Source organism: Protopterus annectens, chromosome 1.part1 (assembly GCF_019279795.1).
Source record: "Protopterus annectens isolate FY-2018-M chromosome 1.part1, PAN1.0, whole genome shotgun sequence".
Lineage (NCBI taxonomy): Eukaryota > Metazoa > Chordata > Ceratodontiformes > Protopteridae > Protopterus > Protopterus annectens.
The window spans coordinates 1,712,175,381-1,712,196,707 of NC_056726.1; the positions used below are offsets into that span (position 1 = coordinate 1,712,175,381).

The 21,327-nt window shown below is 39.8% G+C and overlaps 1 protein-coding gene across 1 annotated transcript in view; it reads right to left on the reverse strand.

The window, feature by feature from the left end:
* The window catches only part of CRYBG2 (crystallin beta-gamma domain containing 2), a 1,696,066-nt gene that overhangs the window by 98,144 nt on the left and 1,576,595 nt on the right, over positions 1-21,327 (reverse strand). The window contains exon 19 of the mRNA XM_044084069.1: positions 12,680-12,803. Coding sequence (XP_043940004.1) covers positions 12,680-12,803 — 124 coding nt within the window. The remainder of the gene's footprint in view (positions 1-12,679; positions 12,804-21,327) is intronic.

Sequence of the window (21,327 nt, forward strand, 5' to 3'; positions counted from 1 at the left end):
TGGATCGGTGGACGCTTCACCTTTGTGCAAAGGGATGACAGTAGCTCTCCTCCACTTGGTTGGGATGAAGCCAGTTCTCGGGCTTTGGTTGAATAGGGTGCCTAATGGTGCTGTAAGTTCCTGCCTGAGTTCATACAGGATGCAGCCTGGGATGTTATCAGGTCCCATGGAGGCTGTATTTTTTGCTTTTGAGAGGGCAGTGATGACTTGCTCCCTAGAGTTAAAGGGAGGGGGGTAGATACTGGGGATGTCCAGTTTTACTGATGGGGGGCAGAGGGGTGAAGTTTTCACTGAACCTGTCTGCCAGCAGGTTGACTATACCTACAGGGTGTGTGTATGTGGTGTCCTTGAACACCAGTTCTGAGCAGATCTGGGTGCTTCCCTTGAGATTGTGGACATATGGGAAGAAAACCTTATGATTGTCTTCAGTAGATGTGGCCAGTTTGGACTCAAAGTTTGCTTTGGAGGTGTTCAGATGAAGTAGATATTGCTTCAAATTAGACACCTGCTCCTTCTTGGTCCTGGACAGCAATATTTTCATTTTATTATAGAGTTTATTTATTACAGATGTCCACCAGACAGATTTACTCCTCCTTGAGGAGAAGGATTTTGTCCTGTCTGGTATTCCTGATTCCATGCAGTTATATAAATGCTCATATAGTACTTTGGTGTAAGTTTGAACATATGTGCCAGTTTCTATGGTGGGGGTGGGGGCTGTGAAGCTGTTTATACCTTCACTCAGGAGGTTGTAATCAGCTTTGGAGAAGTTTTTTTGTTTGACCCTAGCTGGGGTGGGGGTGGGGATCGGGGAAGATGGTGACATGAAAGTGACTGTGGTTGGAACTTGCCAGGTATGATGACACTGTAGGGATACTGCAGTGGTTAGTCATGATGGTTAATACCAAGTCCAAGATATTTTCACCTCTTGTGGGGATGTCAACCAAATGGCCCAAGGCATTTGCATTGACAAAATCAAGGAATCTCCAGGCATTTGAGTTTTGGCATGAGTATTTCTTCCAATCTATGGTTGGATAGTTAACATTGCCCAGGATCAGGATAAAGGGTTGAATCCTGATAAATTTGAAGAGGTCCAGATAGGTGGAGTGGGCATCCTGGGTCAGAGTTGGAGGCCTGTAGATAGCTATGATTTGAATAGGGGTCCTGTCAATTGTTAACTGCACCTGGAGTATTTCCTGTGCATTATACTGTTTGACCAGCCTAGAGGTGTTTATGTCTTTTACATATATTGCAACTCCACCTCCTTTTGTTTTGCTGCCCACAGCTTTGGGCCTCAGTGAATAATAGGATGAGTAACCTGGTATGGCTGGGATGCTGTCCGCATCTTTCAACCAGGTTTCTGTGGCTGCACAAATATCAGCTTCTTCCAAGGTTAAGAATGCTTGCAGTGAGTGCGGTTTCATGTTTAGACTCCTAGCATTTAGCAGCATGACCTTTAATTTACGTTTAGATGAAATTTTCATGTTGGTAGTTTTGATCTCATGGCATTGCCTAAAAAAGGCACTATAGGGTTGGCAAGAGCCTTTGTCAGGAGCCTGAAGCCCAAGGCAGACAGATGCAGGCCATCACTAGCAAAGCATTGTGGCTTGTCAATCATGTCATCCCAGGCTGTCAGGTACTGGATCCCCTTTGAATGACACTAGAAACTAAGCCAGTTGTTAAAGTAAATAATTTTCTGTTTGTATTGAGGCATCATTCTGGGTGATGGTAGAATGCTGCTTAAGGCTAGGGACATACCTGCCTGGAACACATACTCATTGAGCTTGATCATGTATCTCTTCATATAGTCCATGCAGCTGAAGCTCTGGATGCCACAGGCCTGTATGTAGATTATGCCACTCAACTTTAAGGTTAAGAACTCAGTAAGAAAAAACTCACAATAAAGCACAGATTAATCACTTATAGTCAAAAGAATAGAACTCACAGTATGGAATAAATACAGTTAAACAGCAAGGAAATGCAGTAAAATGCAGTTAAACAGTAATGAATTGCAGTAGATAACAATTAAATATAGTTAATCAGTAGATTGTTTAGAAACAGTAGCTCACAAATCACAACAGTAACAGACAGCACAAATAAAGCAGTGATTCAGCAGAATACTGTCATCAATTTAATGAGGCTACCAGCAAACAGTAATAAATACAGCAAACTAAATGTAACTAAACTCCTAAGCACAACTAGCAAAATGAAGTAGAAAGAGGCACATTTTTTTAGTAGAAAGTGAAGAGACAGAATGAGAAAATTCAGGGTTCAGAAGCTAAAGAGGTGGACCTTTACTAAGTTCTCACTATAAACAGTAGAATGTGCTGATGTAATGCAACTGAGGGGAGTGTCTAGTATCAACTTTATACTAGAGGCGGGCAACTCAAAGCCAACAAGACTTAAGACCACCACAACAGCTGGGCGAGTGGGTGGAACAAGAAAAACAGTTGCACAGATTACACAGATATACAGTAAAACAGAAGTGCAGAAAACAGTTGAAAATAAGCACTTATCTTTCCAATATCAGAGCAGAGCAAATGGCAGAAGGCCTGTTACTGCAGCTTTGAACAGCTTGAGCAAGTAAGTACAACTAAACACTGGCTATTAAAGGTGGAGAAACAGAAACCAGCCCAATTATCCAATCAAAAATAACAGTGTTGCATGAATGCTTTTAACTAGATCAAACTAGACTAATTCTTTCTGCCGCAAAGAAAAAGGCTAGGCCTCTCTAGACAAAATATTTCACTACACACTCAAAAGGTCACAAACAATAACAGATATTCAGCTCTAACAGATAAAAAAGGGAGACTAAAAACAGTTGCACAGATTACACCAATATACAGTAATACTAATAATGTTATTTATTTGGCTGTCTGTGATATATGGCAGGCATTTTATTTAGGAAAAACAAACAGATCACTTAAACAGTGGAAAAGAGAACATTTATATAATATTAAAATGGGTTGTCCGAATAATGCCTTAGCTAAACATTTGAGGGACATGGGTGTTGAACGCACATTTAGGTTTATGGTCATTGATATTGTTAGGCCAACTGACAGAAAAGGAGACATTAGAAGCTGTACTGCGTCAGTGGAAGCAAAATGGATTATAAGAATACGTTCTGACCAAGGGAAAGGTTTGAATGATCGAGTATTTTGTAGCCCTTTTTGAAGATTAATTAATAAGTGTCCACATTATTCATTTGCATTGATATATTTTTTAAAGATATTTTTAATGTATTTTTTTGAAGTTTGATATGCATTTATATACATATATTTTTTCATGTATTTTTAATGTGTTTTTTAAGATCTAAATTGGAAATTGTTTGACCTATTATACTGATTGGAAAATTGTTTTGTCCTGTTTTATGATTGGATATTTTGCTGTATTTAAATAAGTTAGTTGCACCAACTAGTATTGTTCTGATGAAGCAATTTTGTGAAAGTGCTTACTTCAGTAATAAAAGCTTTTTATATGTTTTACAATGATAAGTGACTGATTATTTAACTTTTATTGTGCCAGCCTGGATTGTGCATTGGTCCTGACCTATTCTGGACTGTGTTTGATTCTTTAAGAAATTCTGCTTCATGGGAGCTTGACTTATGAATGCAGAAAGCTTTTGCTTCATGTGAGTAAAGCACTGAGCTAGCAGCATGTCTAGCTTACATCTCTTTATTCCAAAGCCCCAGGCTTGCACTGTTGCCTAATCTGTTAATGCTTGTAATAGAGGCTAAATCTGTAAGCCTTAATTAGTGTCAGAGGAAAATAAAACTTGCTATAAAATATTTTGAAATGGTACAAACAGTAGTTTATTTCATTTTTATTATGCAGACATTGGCCTCATAATTTTTTTTCTGGCTACTTCAATTTGTCTATAATGACATGTTTCTTACAGTAAATAGCTGGATAAGCACTTTTTTGTTGTTTTTTTGTAAACAGTACGACTCACAAAATTCAGCTGGTACTGAGGACAAGCCCATAGTTCACATAATGAAAGAGAAAATGGATTTTATTTTAACTGTTTGCATATAACTCAGCTATCAATTTCTGGAAAAGTTACCTTAAGTGTTTGTGTTAATATGTCAACAATTCAACCTCCGACTGCAGTGAGACTCCATGGGAACCCATCAAAAACAAGAAGTTCTGAATTCAAGCATTTGAGATTTATCTTACTGGCATCTGCTCCATGTGCTAGTAGTTACAAGGAAAAATGCTAAGTGTTTTAAAAGCTTTCAAAACTATAGAACACTTTCTGAACACCATCAGAAAGGCAGTGTAATGCTGTCCGTCATGTTTACACTTACCTTTAATGTCTCTCTACTGTCTAAATTTTATCAGAACGTCCAGATTATTGCTTCATATTTTTGGACTGTTCCTCATAAAATCTGTGGTTTTCAGACAAACCATTTAGCACTGAAGTCAGTTAATAATGAGATACGTTTGAGTTTCAGAGTTCATATCCTTCACATTATGCAGATGAACACATCCTGCTATTCTAGTTGCTTTCTATGTTTTTTTTTACAGGAAGCTAGAGACACATTAAAGGTATGAACAGCAAGCAGAAACAAATATTTTGCTCTGCCACTGTCATTTGCTAGTCAATACAGGTAAATGTTACTCCTGAGTGGGTAGAACCAACCATAACATAAGCAGGGGTGCTTAACAATTGTTAAGGTTGGGTCGCATAGCAATTGGTCTCTTAACTGGTTTGCCTTTTTCCAAATATCAGAGCATAATTAGCATGCTCCATGCACTGCAAATTAATTATATCTTTTTTCCCCACTAGCAAATGGAAATTATTTTTGACCACCAAATGTATGTACTCAGGGCTGACTTCTATAGACTCAGCATTTCTGCATGCAAAATCTGAATTTAAACATCATTTTTACTATTACAACACATAATACAATTTAGTGTATTCTCTTAAGAGATATCTGCATTCTTGAAATAGTAATGATAATAAAAAAGAATAATTATCAATGATGTTTGCACTCCATAGGCTGCTGGAAAATCAGTCAACGTGTCTCTTGGAAGACAACTGCATTTTAGCTTTATAACTAGATAAAGCTCAGTATTATGCTTTTAATGGAAATCCCTGGGAGCATCATTTTAGTTCATAGGTTCATAGGTTCATACTAGGCTATCTGCCCTGGGGCAATTATAAGCCTAGCACGATTCTGTATGGCTTACGCCACCCCTTGATTTGAGTATACTGTGCCCATTTTTAAGGTTTAGTTTACTGTGCCTCGGTCTAATAGTGACACGGGAGTAATCCCTGGGACAAACCTATGATCCCCCATCCACCTATCGAGATTCTTCTTGAAGAGATTCAGTGAGGTGCTCTGCCTCACATGAACTGGAATTCTATTCCAGAGCAAAGGGACCCTCTGGGTTATGAACCTGTCCCTCCAGCAAGTTCTATTTATTTCTGTGCTGAGGTTCAAGTCCCTCGAGCGTGTGGCTCTACGGGATTTAGATTTACTGAGGTGGAGCATGTCCATTAATTCTGGATTTGACATAGCTTTGTATGTCAGGCATAGATCGCCTCGAAGTAGGCAGTATGAAACTGAGTAGAGCTGGAGTTTTTTTAACCGAGCAGCATATGGCATCTGTTTGAGACCCTTGATCCTCTTGGTGAGATACTTTTGGGGTCTTTCTAATTGCTGCAGGTGTCGGGTAAGGTACATCCCAAAAGGGGCATTGTATTCTATGATGGGCCTGATGAGGGATGAATAAAGGGGCACGATTACCTCTCTTGATCGAGATGTGAAACCCTTCGGGATGAGGTGGGCTATGTAGAAGGTCTTTCTAACCACTTTGGCAATGTGGTTTTCAAAGGAGAGATTGCTATCAACTTGGGTCCCCAGGTCCCTAATAACTTTCTCTGTACTTAATGGGTTTCCGCCTATGTGGCAATTTGTGGGCACATTGTTTTTGCCAAAGGGTATGACTATACATTTTTTGGCATTTAGCTTTAAACCATGGCGCTGGCACCAGTTATCTGTCTCTGTGAGACCTTTTTGAGGGATGTTTGTGTCAGCTGGAGAGTTGATTATGGCGCCCAGTTTGCAGTCATCTGCGAACTTGGTGAGCCATAGTCCTCCCACGTTTGCTTGTACCTCGGAAAAGTATATACCGAACAAGAGTGGTCCCAGGACAGAACCCTGTGGGACGCCACTTGTGACCAGTTTCGAGTCGGACATGGCTCCAGCAACTCTCACTCTGTGGGTTCTGTCTTTGAGCCAGTTTGCGACCCATCTTGTGACATAGGGGTTTATATTTAATCTGGATAGCATATCTATGATGCCCGAGTGGAGTATTGTGTCAAATGCCTTTGCATGGTCCAGATAGGCTGAGTGGACTACCTTTCCTTCATCTATGGCTTTGGTGACTGTTTTGAAGAAGTCAACCAGGTTCAAAAGGCAGGATCTGCCCTTGACAAAGCCGAACTGGGTAGGATCTAGTGTCTGTAGGTCCCCAATGTCTTTGTTTATGAGCTCCATGATGATCCTCTCCATAGCCTTGCAGACTAAGCTAGTCAGGCTTATGGGGCGATAGTTTCCAGGGTCCGTAGAGGCTCCACCTTTGTGGAGTGGGACCACTGTTGCTGTATGCCATTCTGTGGGCACATATCCTGTAGTGAGGCTGAGATTGTATAGCTGTTTTATTTGAGGGATTAGTTCCTCTTGGAGTTCATGTAGGACGCAACCTGGGATGCCATCTGGTCCCATGGAAGCAGTGTTTTTTGCTTTGGAGAGGGCAGTCTTCACCTGAGCATCAGAGATGTTTGGGAGGCAGCCCTCTGCCGGAATAGATACTTGCTCTTTTGGGGGGGAGGGGGTGGAGAAGTTTGCACTGAACCTGTCTGCCAGGATATTGGCGATGTCTGTGGGTTCAGTGTATTTTTTGTCATTTAGAATCAACTCAGAACAAGTCTGGGAGTTGCATCCCAGGTTTCTAACATAACTGAAAAAAGCCTTATGATTGTCTTTGGTGTCCTGTGCAATTTTTCTCTCGAAGCTGGCCTTGGAGGATTTTATGAGGGGATCGTAATTTTTTGCTAGTACTGATCAGAGATGCCTTCCCTATTAGGGATTTTGCTCTATCATGTAGTAGCTTCCTCCTTCTGTTGTACAGTTTATTTATGGCAGGGGTCCACCAGACTGGACGCCTGCCTTTGGATGATTGGGTCTTGGTTTTGTTTGGGATGGCATGATCCATGCATTCCTGGAGATGTCCGTAGAATGCATTTATATAGGATTCTGCAGTTTGGGCCATAGTTTTCACTGGCCCTGGGGCCTTGAAGGATTCCACTTCAATTTTGAGAAGTGAGAAGTTCGCTTTTGAGAAGTTTTTCACTGCGGTTTTCTGGGCTGGGGGTGGGGTCGGGATGTGGACATCCAATGAAATTAATTTATGGTATGATCTTACCAATGAGGGATATACTTCTGGTGTGCAGCATAGAGTCCCCATGTTGGTAATAATCAGGTCTAGTATGTTGTCCCCTCTTGTGGGAGTGGTGACTAGTTGTTCCATAGCATTTGAGTTTATAATTTCCAGGAACCTTTGGGCTAAGGTGCTGGGGCTTGAGTAGTGCTCCCAGTCAATGTTTGGGTAGTTGAAGTCACCCAATATAATGGTGTTTGGAGAGATCTTCATGTTCTCCAATGTTTTCAGGAAAGCCGAGTGGGATTCCTGACTTTGAGAGGGTGGTCTGTAGGATGCTATAAACTGAAAAGCAGTCTTGCCCACTGTTAGTTGCACATGGATGGTCTCTGATACTTCGTGCAATGCCACTAACCTGGAGGTGTGGATATCCTTGATAAATATGGAAACTCCCCCTCCTTTTGTGGTTCGGTCCGGGTTTTGGGGCCGAAAAGCATGATATGAGGTATAGCCTGGTAGTGCTGGGGTGCTCTCTGGAGCCTTGAACCAGGTTTCTGTCACTGCACAGATATTGATCTTCTCCATACTGAGGAGAGCTTCGAGTGCGTGCATCTTGAGGTTAAGACTTCTGGCGTTTAGCAGCATTACCCTTAGTTTCTTGTTCCTTGTGCTGTCTATGGGGGTGGGTTTGACTTTTGAGCCTTGCCTAAAACAGGCACTATGGGGGTGGCAAGAGCCTTTGCCAATATCCGAAAGCCCAGTAGTGACAGGTGCAAGCCATCCCTAGCGAAGCAACGTGGCTTGTCGAGCATGTCATCCCAGGCTGACAGACACTGGATCCCCTTTGAATGACACCAAAATTTTAGCCAATTGTTAAAATCGATCATTTTGTCTTTGTACTGTGGCATCATTCTAGGTGAGGGTAAGATGCTGCTCAAGGTCAGGGTCATACCAGCCTGGGCTACATGATCAGAGAGCTCCTCTATGTCTCTTTTCATGTAGTCCAGGGAGGTACGTCTCAGGTCATTCACACCAGCATGTACAATGACTGAGTCATATTTGTATATGCTTTGGAGTGACCTGAGTGCTTGCGTTATGTGGCGGATCCTAGCACCCGACAGGCAGCTCACCGTGACCTTCTCTTTATTCAGCCTGGTGAGCGGGACGTCAGTGTGCCTGACAATAGAGAAACCTATTACAAGAGTATTAGGTGTGTTATTCAGCCTTAAGGGCTGCGGCTGCTTGGCACACTGACTTTGTGGATTATGTGTTGTGTGTGTTTTGTTTTGAGGTAGCGTTTGCTTGGATGTCTGCTTTGGAGGTCTCTGTTGCTTAGGTAGATTTTTATTTAGAGCCTCCGAGTATGTTTTTGAATATTTATGTGTTTGGTTCACTGATTTGGTGGGACTATGTGATACTGAAATTGTGTTGTGTGAGGTTACTTTCTCCTCCTGACTGGTTACACCAGTTTTGAGATGAGAGAGCTCAGCCTCCAGTTTGGCTAAATAGTTGCATCTCTCACATATATTTGAACCTGTTTTTGTCCGTGTACATGAGACAGTTGTAACATTGCCTCAAAATTCCCAGATTCACCAGCTGGACTGGAGAGGAAACCATTGACTGACCTTTGGACATGCTAGAGTAATATAGGGAAATTGAATTTAAGACGGACCAATAGAGGACAGGGTAATTGTAGAGAGTATAAGAGTAAGTAGTGCTTATGGTTTAATAGTGCTAACTTGTAGGATTACTTAATTGGACCAGTGAAGGGCCTTAAAATGAGAATATGGTGTTTAAATTGAGAGATAGAGCAGTTCTAAGGGAAAAAGTGAAGAGCAGACTTTGTGGAGCCAGGAATAGTTTAAACCCAATTAGGCGGCGATGCCCGCTGTTGCGCTATGCACAAAAACACGCAAAACCACGCAAAAGAGGATTTTAAGAGAGGAAGATGAAGGAGTTTGGAATTGACCCAAAATGGCCAATAAAACTACAGTTTCAAGTCAGTAACCACTCCCACAGGGGCAGGCAGGCTGCTCAATGTTTTTCACTGCCACTGATCAACAGAGAGACTTCCCTTTAGCCCAAGCAAAAAATGGCCTCACAGAAACTTACAAACAGTTCAAGAACAGCAAGCCTGCAACTGAACTTTTTTAAATCTCAGAAAAGTGGGAAAAAAGTAAGATTTTTTTGTTTTTTTTTGTTTTTTTCAGAGATAGCAGAGGTTCACAAGTATCAACAAGTTATAAAAGTGCAGTAAATGACCCCCCACAAGAGTGCTAGGCCAAAGACAGATAAAATGCAAGTTTTGAGAAAAAAACGATTTTAAAAATAAGTGCAAACAGGAAATTCAGTAAACAGCTCTAGGTTGTGCTCTAAATACAGTTACTAATGCAGAAATCAAGCCAATCTGGTGGTCCCCTGCCATAAACAAACTTTACAACAAAAGGAAGAAACTTTTGCAGAAAAGAGGAAAATCCCAGGATGCAAAAAACTCCCTTACTAGCCTCAGTAAGAAACTGAGATGCCTCATAAAATCCTCCAAAGCTAGTTACGAAAATAAAATTGCCAAAGATTCCAAAGACAACCACAAAGCATTCTATAATTATGTCAAGAATCTAAATGGCAATGCTCAGATCTGCTCTGAGCTAAAACAGAATGGCATTAAAAATACTGATCCGAAGGATATTGCCAATATCCTGGCAGATCAATTCAGTGCCAACTTCACCCCACTCTCACCCCCTAAATGGCCCATTTCAATACCGGAAGATTGCCAAATTCCAGTAATAACGGCCACACAGGTACAAAACGCACTCTCTAAAGCCAAGAATACAGCATCCATGGGACCAGATGACATCCCGGGCTGTGTACTACATGAACTACAATATGAACTGGCACCTCACCTAAGTGTCATGTTTAATCATAGCCTCACCTCAGGTTTCGTGCCCATTGAGTGGCGCAGAGCTATAGTTATCCCAATCCACAAGGGGGGATCCACCTTGGATCCTGGAAACTACCGTCCCATCAGTCTGACAAGCCTTATCTGCAAGGCCATGGAGCGTATTATCATGGAACTTATAAACAAAGACATTGGCAACCTTCAAACACTGGACCCCACCCAGTTTGGGTTTGTGAAGGGCTGATCTTGTCTCCTGAACCTGATTGACTTCTTTGAATCAGTCTCCAGAGCCATGGACAAGGGTAAGGTGGTCCACACAGCCTATCTAGACCTTGCCAAGGCCTTTGACACCATCCCTCACTCTGGAATCATAGATAAACTTACTAAGTTGGGCATTAATCCCTATGTCACCCAATGGGTTGCTAAATGGCTTACTGATAGAACCCACACTGTAAAAGTAGCCGACTCCAAATCCAGCTCCAGACAAGTGACAAGTGGAGTACCTCAGGGTTCAGTCCTGGGGCTGCTCTTGTTTGGCATCTACTTCTCTGAAGTACAGGTCAACACTAAGGGACTCTGGCTAACAAAGTTTGCAGATGACTGCAAACTGGGAGCCATTATTGAATCCCCAAATGATGTGGATACTCTACAAAAGGGCCTTAGAGAAACAGATGCTTGGTGCCAGAGCCATGGGCTCAAGCTCAATGCCAAGAAATGTATTGTTATCCCCTTTGGGAAAAAACATGTATCCATGAATTACCATATAGGTGGCAGTACACCAAACACAGAAAGTGTGATAAGAGACTTAGGGACACAGGTGGACAGTGGTCTCACCTTCGATAACCACATCGCCACAACAGTCAGGAAATCCATGTGGCACGCCTCATCACGAAGGGCTTTTCATCCAGAAAAAAGGAGGTCATTGTCCCACTGTACTCATCCCTCATTAGACCCATTATAGAATACAATGCCCCATTTGGTATGTACCTCTCAAGACATCTGCATCAACTGGAAAGGCCTCAGAAATACCTCACTAAAAGAATCACAGGCCTAAAGCAGATGCCCTATGCTGACCGCCTTAAAAAACTCCAGCTATACTCTGTCGCATATCGTCTACTCAGAGGCGATCTCTGCTTAACATACAAGGCCATGTCAAACCCAGAGCTGTTGGACATGCTACACTTAAAGAAATCCCAATCCCTCAGTGCTACACGCTCCAGGGATCTAAACCTTGTCATCACAATAAACAAAACATGTTGGAGGGATAGGTTCCTGACCCAGAGACTCCCCAGACTCTGGAATAGATTGCCCATACATGTCAAGCAGAGTGCCTCTTTGGACCTCTTCAAGAGGAACCTTGACGATTGGATGGGAGAAAGGAAATTCACCCCAGGGATCACGTCAGTCACCCTGCTAGACAGGGGTCCAGGAAAGTAAATAATGTGGGAAGAAATATTCAGGGAATTGTTATGGCTAGGCTTGTATAGGCCCTAGGGCTGATAGCCTAGTACTAACCTATGAACCTATGAACCTATGAACCTATGAACCTATGAACAAGCCAGAAAATGCTCAAAATAGGCGGCTATGCAGAAAAACCTAGCAAATAAACAGAGGAAAAATACTTAAAATCTCAAAAGTGGCTCCTTTCTTCTCACAGCGTTTTCTCCTCTTGGTGGGTGCTTCACCAACAGCCAACAAACTATCCCATGATTATTGTGTTTACAAAATGCAGGATGTTAAACTCAAACCCAATTTTGAGCTATGCAGCCTGTGTGTGTGTATATGTGTGTTTGTGATTGTGAGGGCTGTTAATAAAAATTTTTTTAATGTTATGAAAAGCACCCTGCTTTCTGCTGACTGTCTTTCTTAGTTTACTCTTGCTGGTAGCAGTAAACAAAGCATTGTTGTCTCTTAGAACTTTCACTGCTTCACAGCTTTAATCAGTCTTTATTCCTTCAGCAAATAAAATTTAGCCACAGAAAAATAATAAATAAAAATTAACTTACATTAAACAACGTGCCAAGCTACTGGGAACTTGTTGGAGAAAGCAACTAATTGCTTTGCTCACAGAAATACTAAACAGGGAAAAATAAAACAGAAGCCTGATTTTCTACATCACAGTTACAAGCAAGTAGGTTCATATTTTGGACCCATTCAGAAAATTGCCTTTATAAATACCATGAGTGAAGGATCACTTTCATTTTATACATACAGTTAAATGCATAGCTTGTTGTTATACAAATAACTGAAGATAATGGCACAAAATTAGACATCTGCTATTATTATAGTGCAAAGTATATCAAACTCTCTGTTCTCTCATCTTACAATGTTGGTACATTTAAAAAAAAACTTCAGAATTTCTCACATGCACATAATAAATCATAAAGTTGTACTAACCTGTCTAAGGGGTAACAATGATCCAATATGCTGCTTGCCACTAAATGTTTGCCAATTTGTAATCTCGACACCGACCAGTAGCCACTGCCTTCCCCTGAAGTTATTGTGCTCATATACAACCCATCTTGGCAATAGAAACAAACAATACATTATTTTTTTGGAGAGATGTTATATTTTCATAGTTATACAGTGTAGTTTGGCAAAGCAGTCATTGCTTATTAAAAATGTCACTCCTATCACTGGACAAAACATAGAGTAAAGGCTGAATGTTTGATCTCTGAGAAAAACATGCTATTACACACTGATGAGGAGATACATTTTGTTACTTTATACAAAGGATAATTTCTAGTATAAAATATTATGACTGGATTTTATTTATTTATTTATTTATTTTATATTTGCTGACCGGGCTAGTCTAGCTGGATACATATCCATTTTCAGTAGAGGCCCGGGGAGAAAAGCACCAAATATGAGAAGATTACTACATACAATAGTTAAAAAAAAAACAAGCTTAAGATACATTATAAGCAAAAAATGTTTGTAAAGAGAGTACAAGTTATTAGTGGGATCAATGTAACAGAATCTTGGTATAGGTTAAAGCAACAACAAGTCATGAATTATCTGGTACAATCATCATAAGTTTATAAAATATCTGAAAAACAATTTAACAATCACTTAGTGAAGGAGGGAGAAAGAGAGTAGGCTGGAATAAATAGTGTTAAAGAGTTAGCTTATAATAATTAAAAACTGTTGTGCAGTATCCCAGGAGGCTGGGGAAAAGGGGAAGAGAAAGGAGGATAAGTAATGTTTAGTCAGGCTTTGAGCAGGGACAAAGCCAATGTGTTTTTAGATGAACTTCAAGGTGTTTCTTAAAGAGTGGAGTAGATGAGAGAGAGTTAAGTGTTTTAGGAAGGTTGTTACAGATTCTACCCACGACATTGGTAAAGAGTGAGTCACCAGCTTTGTTGTTGGATTTATTGTTGGCAATAAGTAACTTACTAGCTGAGCGTAGTGTTGTAAGATTTTTGTATAGGGAGATCAGGTTAGAGAGGATAGGAGTATTAGTAGGGTGGTACAGAATTTTTTTGTGTTATCACAAGTTGATTGTATTGTAGTTGATTTTGTAGTTCTAACCATCCAAGTTGTTTAAGATTGAGACAATGGTGGGTTCTATAGGGGGAGCCAGTGGCAAATCTGACTATATTATTATAGCTAGTTTCAAGCTTGGTAAGATTGTGCTTAGATAGATTGGTATGGATGGCAGAAGCATAGAATAGGGTAGAAGAAAGATGAGCCTGGGCAATGGTGGTTCTAGCAATTTGTGTAAGGAAGGGTTTGATTCTGTACAGACAGCCTATTTTTATTGATAGTTTGAACAGTATTATTGATATGGTCATCAAAGTTGAGGTTATGATCAATGGTTATGCCCAGAAGTCGTGCAGTAGGATCAGGGGAAATACAAATTCCATTATAGGAGGTGATAGTGAAGTGGATCTGTGGAGATTTTTGGGTGGGAGTGAAGAGTAATAGTTTTTTTGGGGGGGGAGGTTGAGGAGGAGGCATTGATCAGTAAACCACTTTTCAACAGAGTTAAATACAGTTTAAGTAAGGGTTTGGAGAGAGAATGAGGACTTAGCAGTGCAGATAAGGGTAGAGTCATCAACGTATTGTATACAAGAGGCTTGTGGAACAACAGTGTAGAGATTGTTAATAAAAATTGAAAAAAGAAGAGGGCCTAGGATAGAGCCTTGAGGGACTCCAGTGTTCACAGGGTGGGGAGCAGAAAGATTATTGTCCCAGAGCACTGCTTGATGTCTGTTTTCTAGATAGGATTTAAACCAAAGAATAGCTTGTGGGGCAAGAGATTGGGCTTCTAGGGTGCTAATAAGTAAGCTATGGTTGACCATATCAAAAGCTTTTGATAGGTCTATAAATACAGCAGATGAGAGAGAGTTATTATTTTGATTCCTGTTAATACAGTCAGTAAAGCTTAGTAGGGCAGTAGTGGTGCTATGAAAGGGCCTGAAGCCATGCTGACAATTAGCAAATAAGTTGTTATGGAGCAGGTGATGAAGTAGTTGATGGTGGATACACTTTTCCATTATTTTGGCCAATGGAGAGAGTAGAGCAATTGGTAGGTAGTTAGAAATGTCAGTGGATTTGCCTCCTTTATGCAAGGGAATTATATGGGATACTTTCCATATGGAAGGGATGGTACCTTCTGTGATTGTTCTGTTTATAAGGATGGATATTGGATAAGCTAAGGCTTTGGCAGCTAGTTGAAGGTATTCTGCCTGCAGGTTATCAGCAGAGGGAGTACAAGGTTTGAGTTTCTGAAGGAGTTTGCAGATGAAGTAAGTTGGAACAGGTTGTAAATGTAAAAAGGGAATTGAACTGTTTGTATTTTGAGAAGGACAGGGGGTGGTGGGTGTTAGTGTTTTGTTAGAGTTTGAATTGCTTCAATGAAGTAGTTGTTGAAAGTGTTGGCTATTAGCAAAGGACTATCATGGGGAATGGAGTTTGGGGCTGGAGTTCTAGTCTTCCCTGGTTTCAGAAGTCTATTAATGCCTGACCAAAACTTTTGAGGGTTTTTAGAGTGTGATTGTTGTAGTTTGGAATAGTAGTTTATTTTGTCTAACAAAATGTCTTTTTTGGTAGTGTTTCTTAATTGCTTAAAGTATAAGTGGTCAGCAGCATTCTTAGTGGCTCTCCATTTGGCCCATATTTTGTTCCGTAGGAACATTTTTTCTCTGGTTTGTTTTGTGAGTCAGGGGACTATTTTAGTCCTTATACGGGAGGAGTGGATGGGGGCGTGGCTATCTAGGATTTCAAGGAATGTAGTATTAAAGTAAGCGACTGCTTCATCCAGTTTTAGTTGCTTTAGAGGTGACCAATTACAGGCTTTTAGCTCATTTTGGAAGTTTTCTGCTTGGAAGTATTTTTTAGATAAGGGTAGAAAGGTGACCATATTGTTATTATTAGAGCTGTATTTCTTTTGCTTTATTATGAAGGTTAGAACATGATCACTAATGTCATCAGGGAGAGTTCCTACTTTATAAGTATCAAGATGACTGTTTATAAGGATCCAGTCTAGAATAGTTTCCTTTTTACTAGGTTTATGGAATCTTGTGGGGAAGTTTATAATTTGAGTGAAGCCAAATAGGTTTATGTGGGTGTTTGGATTAGGGGAGTTACATGTGGTCCAGTCTATGTTAAAATCGCCAAGTACTATAGTTTCTTGAGGTAGGAGAGTAGATAAGCTGCTAAGAATATTCTCGAGAGTGGTAATATTATTTCCTGCAGGAATGTAGGAGCAGATTATATAGATAGATTTAGCTCTATTAATTTGAAGTTTGACAGTAATAGTTTCAGCATTGGTATTAGAGGGTAATAACATATTAATGGGTGAAACAAGAAGTTCAGATTTATGCAAGATGGCTACACCTCCTCCTTTTTTGGATGTACAGTCAGATCTTAGGATGTTATATCCAGGTGGGGTTATTTCTAGGTCATGAGTAGAGGGTTTTAACCAGGTTTCAGTTAGGCAAAGGATATCAAATGCATGAACTTGTAAAAGAGCATGCAGTTGGCGAATTTTGTTATTGATACTATGGATATTGAGTTGAGCTATTTTGAGTGAGTTTCCTAATTTTATAGAGGAAGAAGCATCAATGATTGATTGTTTTTGTAGATTGTCAGTATGTGGAATTGGGCCAGGATTAGGATGAATGTCTCCGCCTATTAGAAGGTTTAAGGACTGTATCATTGCAGGTTTTATAATTTTATGGTATTTGGGTAAACTTATCTTGTAGGGGAAGTAAGTAATGTGTGTACTTCTGTGAAACCTAGGAAGTAGGTATGTTGAAGTAAAGGTTATGTTACTATGAGAGAGAGAGTTGGGATGTGTAATCGGTAGTGTTTGCTGTGGTGGGGGTACTTTAAAGACCAGAGAGTAATGTTCATAGTAAGGCTTACAGATTTAGCCTCTATTACAACAAAGGAACCAAGTAGGTAAGGGTATAAGTTACGATAAGGAATATTAATGAAGAAGAAGAGAGAAGAGAGTTTTTGAGGATAGGTGTATGTACATAGGCCATGTTGTAATAGTGTGGTAGAAAGATTAAGTAGGTTGTAAGGCAGGTAAAGTGAATAATTATGTAGTGAAAAAAGATTAATAGAATGTTTGATTAGTTAGAGGAGGTTTGAGGGGGAGTAGATATGAAGTTAAGGTGAAGAGGGGTGGTATAGTAATTTGCAGTAGTGTGAAGATGATTAAGGAGGGTGATAAGGGGAGGAGTTGATAGGTTAAGTGGAATAGAGGGTGTGGCTTGATAGTTATAAGTTAAAGAATACTCGGGGTGGGTGGGAATTGGGGGTAGGGTAGGGGAGCGGAGTGAGCCCGTAGGGCGAATGGAGCGGGTCAGAGCAAGTAGAGCAGGAGACAATCAGTAAGCAGTAACAACCCAGAGAGAGCAGGTGGAGCAGGTAAGTAGGTTGCAGTGGAGCAGGTAAGATGGAAGACTAAGGGTAGTGAGGAGGGCAGAGTAAGGAAATTACTAGTCTGCTGAGGGTAGGGGATGAGAAGAGTGCAGAGAAGAAGCAGCGAGAGAGAGATTAGGGGAGTAACTAGGCAGTAGGGCAAGGGAAGAAAAGGAAAGAATGTAATGAGCCAATTATAACAAATTTGCTGTGTTTTCTCAAAATGGATTTAGGATATTCATTCCAAGAATAAAAGTTAAGAAGCAAATTTCTTGAATCTATTTTCAAAGCACAAAGTAAATGGTTATTGTCACAGACTTAATCATAACTCTTTGTAATACATAAGTGGTTTCAGCTACACAATGTAGCACAGTTCAAAACCTGTACCTCAAGAATCAAGGACAAAGACATAACTAATCAGCAGCAAAGGCCCAAAAGCTTGCACATGTTTCAAACAGTGGTTGGTACTGTTCATTTACAAAGTTTAGATTAACAAAACTTGTATTACCATTATTTTACTGAAGAATGTCATGATATAAATGTAATTCCTAGCAATATCTGAATATTTAAATTATCAACATTCTGTCTTTAACATCAGAAACTTAATAACAGATGGTGCAAATTTTTCAGAAAGAATCAGGAACTTGCAACAAAGGATGGACAGCTGACAGTTATCTATACTAAGTACTTCTCCGGGGAGGCCATAAGTAGTGTGATTTTGTTTTAAGCATTATTTAGTTCACCTCTGCAAAGAGGCCAGTCACAAATGGAGTCCATCAGGGATCAATCATGGGACTGCTTCTTTTTGGCATTTGCTTTTCTGAAGTCAAGGCCAGTGTCAATGGCTTTGGCTGGCAAAATTTGCAGATGATTACAAATTAAGAGTGGTCATAGAATCCCCCCATCAACAAGGAGATTTTGCTGATAGGGATGACTGCAATTAGGGATATAGACAACAGGCAAGAGGGAGATGGATTTTTTTGGAGAAAACTAACAAAGGAACCAAGGTATTGGGAGCAAATAACTAGAAAGGGAAAGATGATAGAATGGGAATATGCCAAGAATTTACTTGGACTGCAGGTTAGAGATTGCCTTCCCTATCAAGGATTGATATCAGAGCATAGGCAAAGAGAAAGAATGGGGGGTGGGGTCCTAAAAAATAGCACTGGTAGAGTTTTTAGTAGAATCTAGAACAGAAGCTGCCATTATAAATGAATAATTAGTACAGCATATAAAATATTGCATGATAATTATAAGAACCAATCAGAGGAGGTTGGAAAGGATTGGAAAGAGAGATTGGATAAGCAATTCACAAAGAAACAATTAGAGGATATTTGTATTTCTCCCAAATATGCAACACAATCTAGATGACTTAGGACTTTTGCTTGGAAATGTTTACATAGATATTTTTATACCCCCAAGTAGACTTCTGAGAATTTTTCCTCGGGTAGATAGCAAATGTTGGAGGTATGATGGGGACAAGAGGGGTAATCGGGACATATTTAATGGGAGTGCAGTGAACTGACAGACTTTATAAGGATTCTCTGTGGGATGCACTGTTGGAGATGCTGGGTGGGCAGATTGCTGTGACAGGCGAGATGATTTTTCTGAGCTATGATACAGAATCGGAATTGCCTAGACATGGTAAGGCCTTGCTGTCTCTATGGTGGCTGCCAACAAAGCAATTACTAGAAAATGGAAATCAAAATCTAAACTATTAGAAGTAGTGAATATAGTAACAGAGATAAAATATCTAGAAGTGAGATCTTTAGAAAAAGGTAGGAACAAACTACATAGGAAAAATGGGAATTGTGGGAACAATACATACAGGGGAGGAATGAGGTTTAAAAGAAGGCAGGACTTAAATGAACTATGGAATGTTTGACTGAAAATGATTGGGTAGATTATAAGTGATGTATAATGTTTGCAACTGGGAGTAAGTCAATATGGACTGTGATATAAAATGTTTGCAACTAGGATTGGGTTGGTGTGGTTTGTTTTCATTTATATAAATGTATGATTGCTTATGTGATGGCTTAATAAAGATATTTCTTGTTTAAAAAAACTGGCTGGAATTGAATAATTTATGTAATGTTCTTAGGTTATATAATATATAGTGATATATGTGAAGCATAATGTTTGTTAATTTTAACTTGTTAATACAGTTTGATTACTTTTATATAAATGTAAATGTGCCTATGTCACAAGTAATACTTCAATAAAGATGTTAAAAAAAAAGAATCCGCCGCAACACAAATGTTCTCCAGGAAAGGCTGACACAGACAAATAACTGGTGTCAGAGCCATGGACTAAAACAAAATGCCAAGACATGCATAATAGTGTCCTTCACAAAGTCATGCACCCCTGGTAATTATCATCTTGAAAACACACCCCTAAGAGTTGACCCAGCAGTTAGAAACTTGAGGACACACACAGGTGGTAATCTAGGCCTTGACCATCACATGTCTACACTAGTGAAGAAATCATTCTATGTTGTGCAACTTATAAACAAAGGCATGGAATCTTGATCCAAGAAAGTCATTGTTCCACTATTTTCAGCATTTATCAGACCTATTCTTGAGTACTGTGACCCCTCTGGTATGTACCTAACCAGACATATCCAACAATTGGAATGTGCAGAGGTTCCTCACTAAAAGAATACAGGGTGTAAGTAACATGTCCTATGCAGACTGTCTCAAGGCCCTACCCCTGTATTCTGTCTCCTACAGGCTTTTGACAGGAGATGTATGCCTGGCATACAAGGCATTATCAGATGCCACACAGATGGATTTTCTGCACATCCAAAAAACAAACAGCACCAGAATTACTCATTCTAAAGACTTAAACCTTGCCTGTGATATAAACATAACCTGCTGGATAGACAGGTATGTATCCCAGAAACTACCCATTCTCTAGAACAGGTTCCACATCAATGTTAAGCAGAGGTCCTTCCTAGCCCAACTCAAATGTAAATTGAACAATTGGATGGGGAAGCATGGCACTTGGAGCAGATCAGGAAGTCCATAGACAAATGAATAAAATGTGGTGTAAAGTAAGCCAAATGTTAATAATAAAATAAAATAAAAGATACAAAGTAAGCGCTTTCATTTTGTTGATTACAAAACTGCATCGGACAATAATTATACTATGACATCATTATTTAAAATCCCCCTTCTTTTGTCATATGACTAAAATAGGCCAATAAACTATTCATAATTCAACATACCCCCCTAAAAATGTACTCAAATGTATGAAGAACTTCTCTTAGTTAAAAATCAAAGCTAAAAGCACAGGATCTGAGCATAATAATTCCTTTCAAAGCATCATAGAAAATAGAAGGCAATTGATTCACAAGACCATTTATGCCTAGACAATACACAATTCCCACCCTCATGTTGTAAACTGCTTGCTACAGTTAAAATGATAGACACAAAGCACTTTACCTCTTTGGCTCATTTGACAAATACAGTGATGGCATTCATTGTGCGGTACAAGACATCAGTATCTGCTAATCGTGTCCTATACATCTGTTTAGTTTGATGCCCGTTTGGGTCTCATCTTATTTAACATGCAAGGGAAGGCTTTTCTGCAACTGGGGCACATCCTGAGTAATGAACTTGTCTCTCCAGCACATATTATTTATCTGCTGGTTGACAGTTAAGTTCATTGTTCGCAGTTGTTTGACATGGCAAAAATACACTTGATCAAGGAGGGTAGAGTCTTAAAGACTTTTAGTCATGGACAGCACCTTCTGTACATGCTCTTTTGCAATATTAGGATGGTGAGAGGGATTTTAGAATTTGTGGAATTAAGACAGCAGTTTCAGGAGTAGTGTTCACTAAATTTGTTCACTAGTATATTTGCTATTGCTGCTGGGTATGAGTGGTGTGGCATTTTGAATAAGTTTGGAACACTAATGGATGTTATTTCTTAGTTTACTTATGTAAGCACAAAAAAAACCGTACAATTATTCTTGGCTTCAGAACCTAATTTAGGTCCCTGATTAGCCTTAGTACCCCCAATAGCCACTTTTATTTCCTTACTGACATTCTTGATACATTGTTAATTTTAGATTTATTATTTAATTTAAGAATATATTTTCTGTTGTTATAGAGGTTATTTAAGCTGTTGGACCATCAGGATGGTTATATAGGTTCATGGTTTTAAAT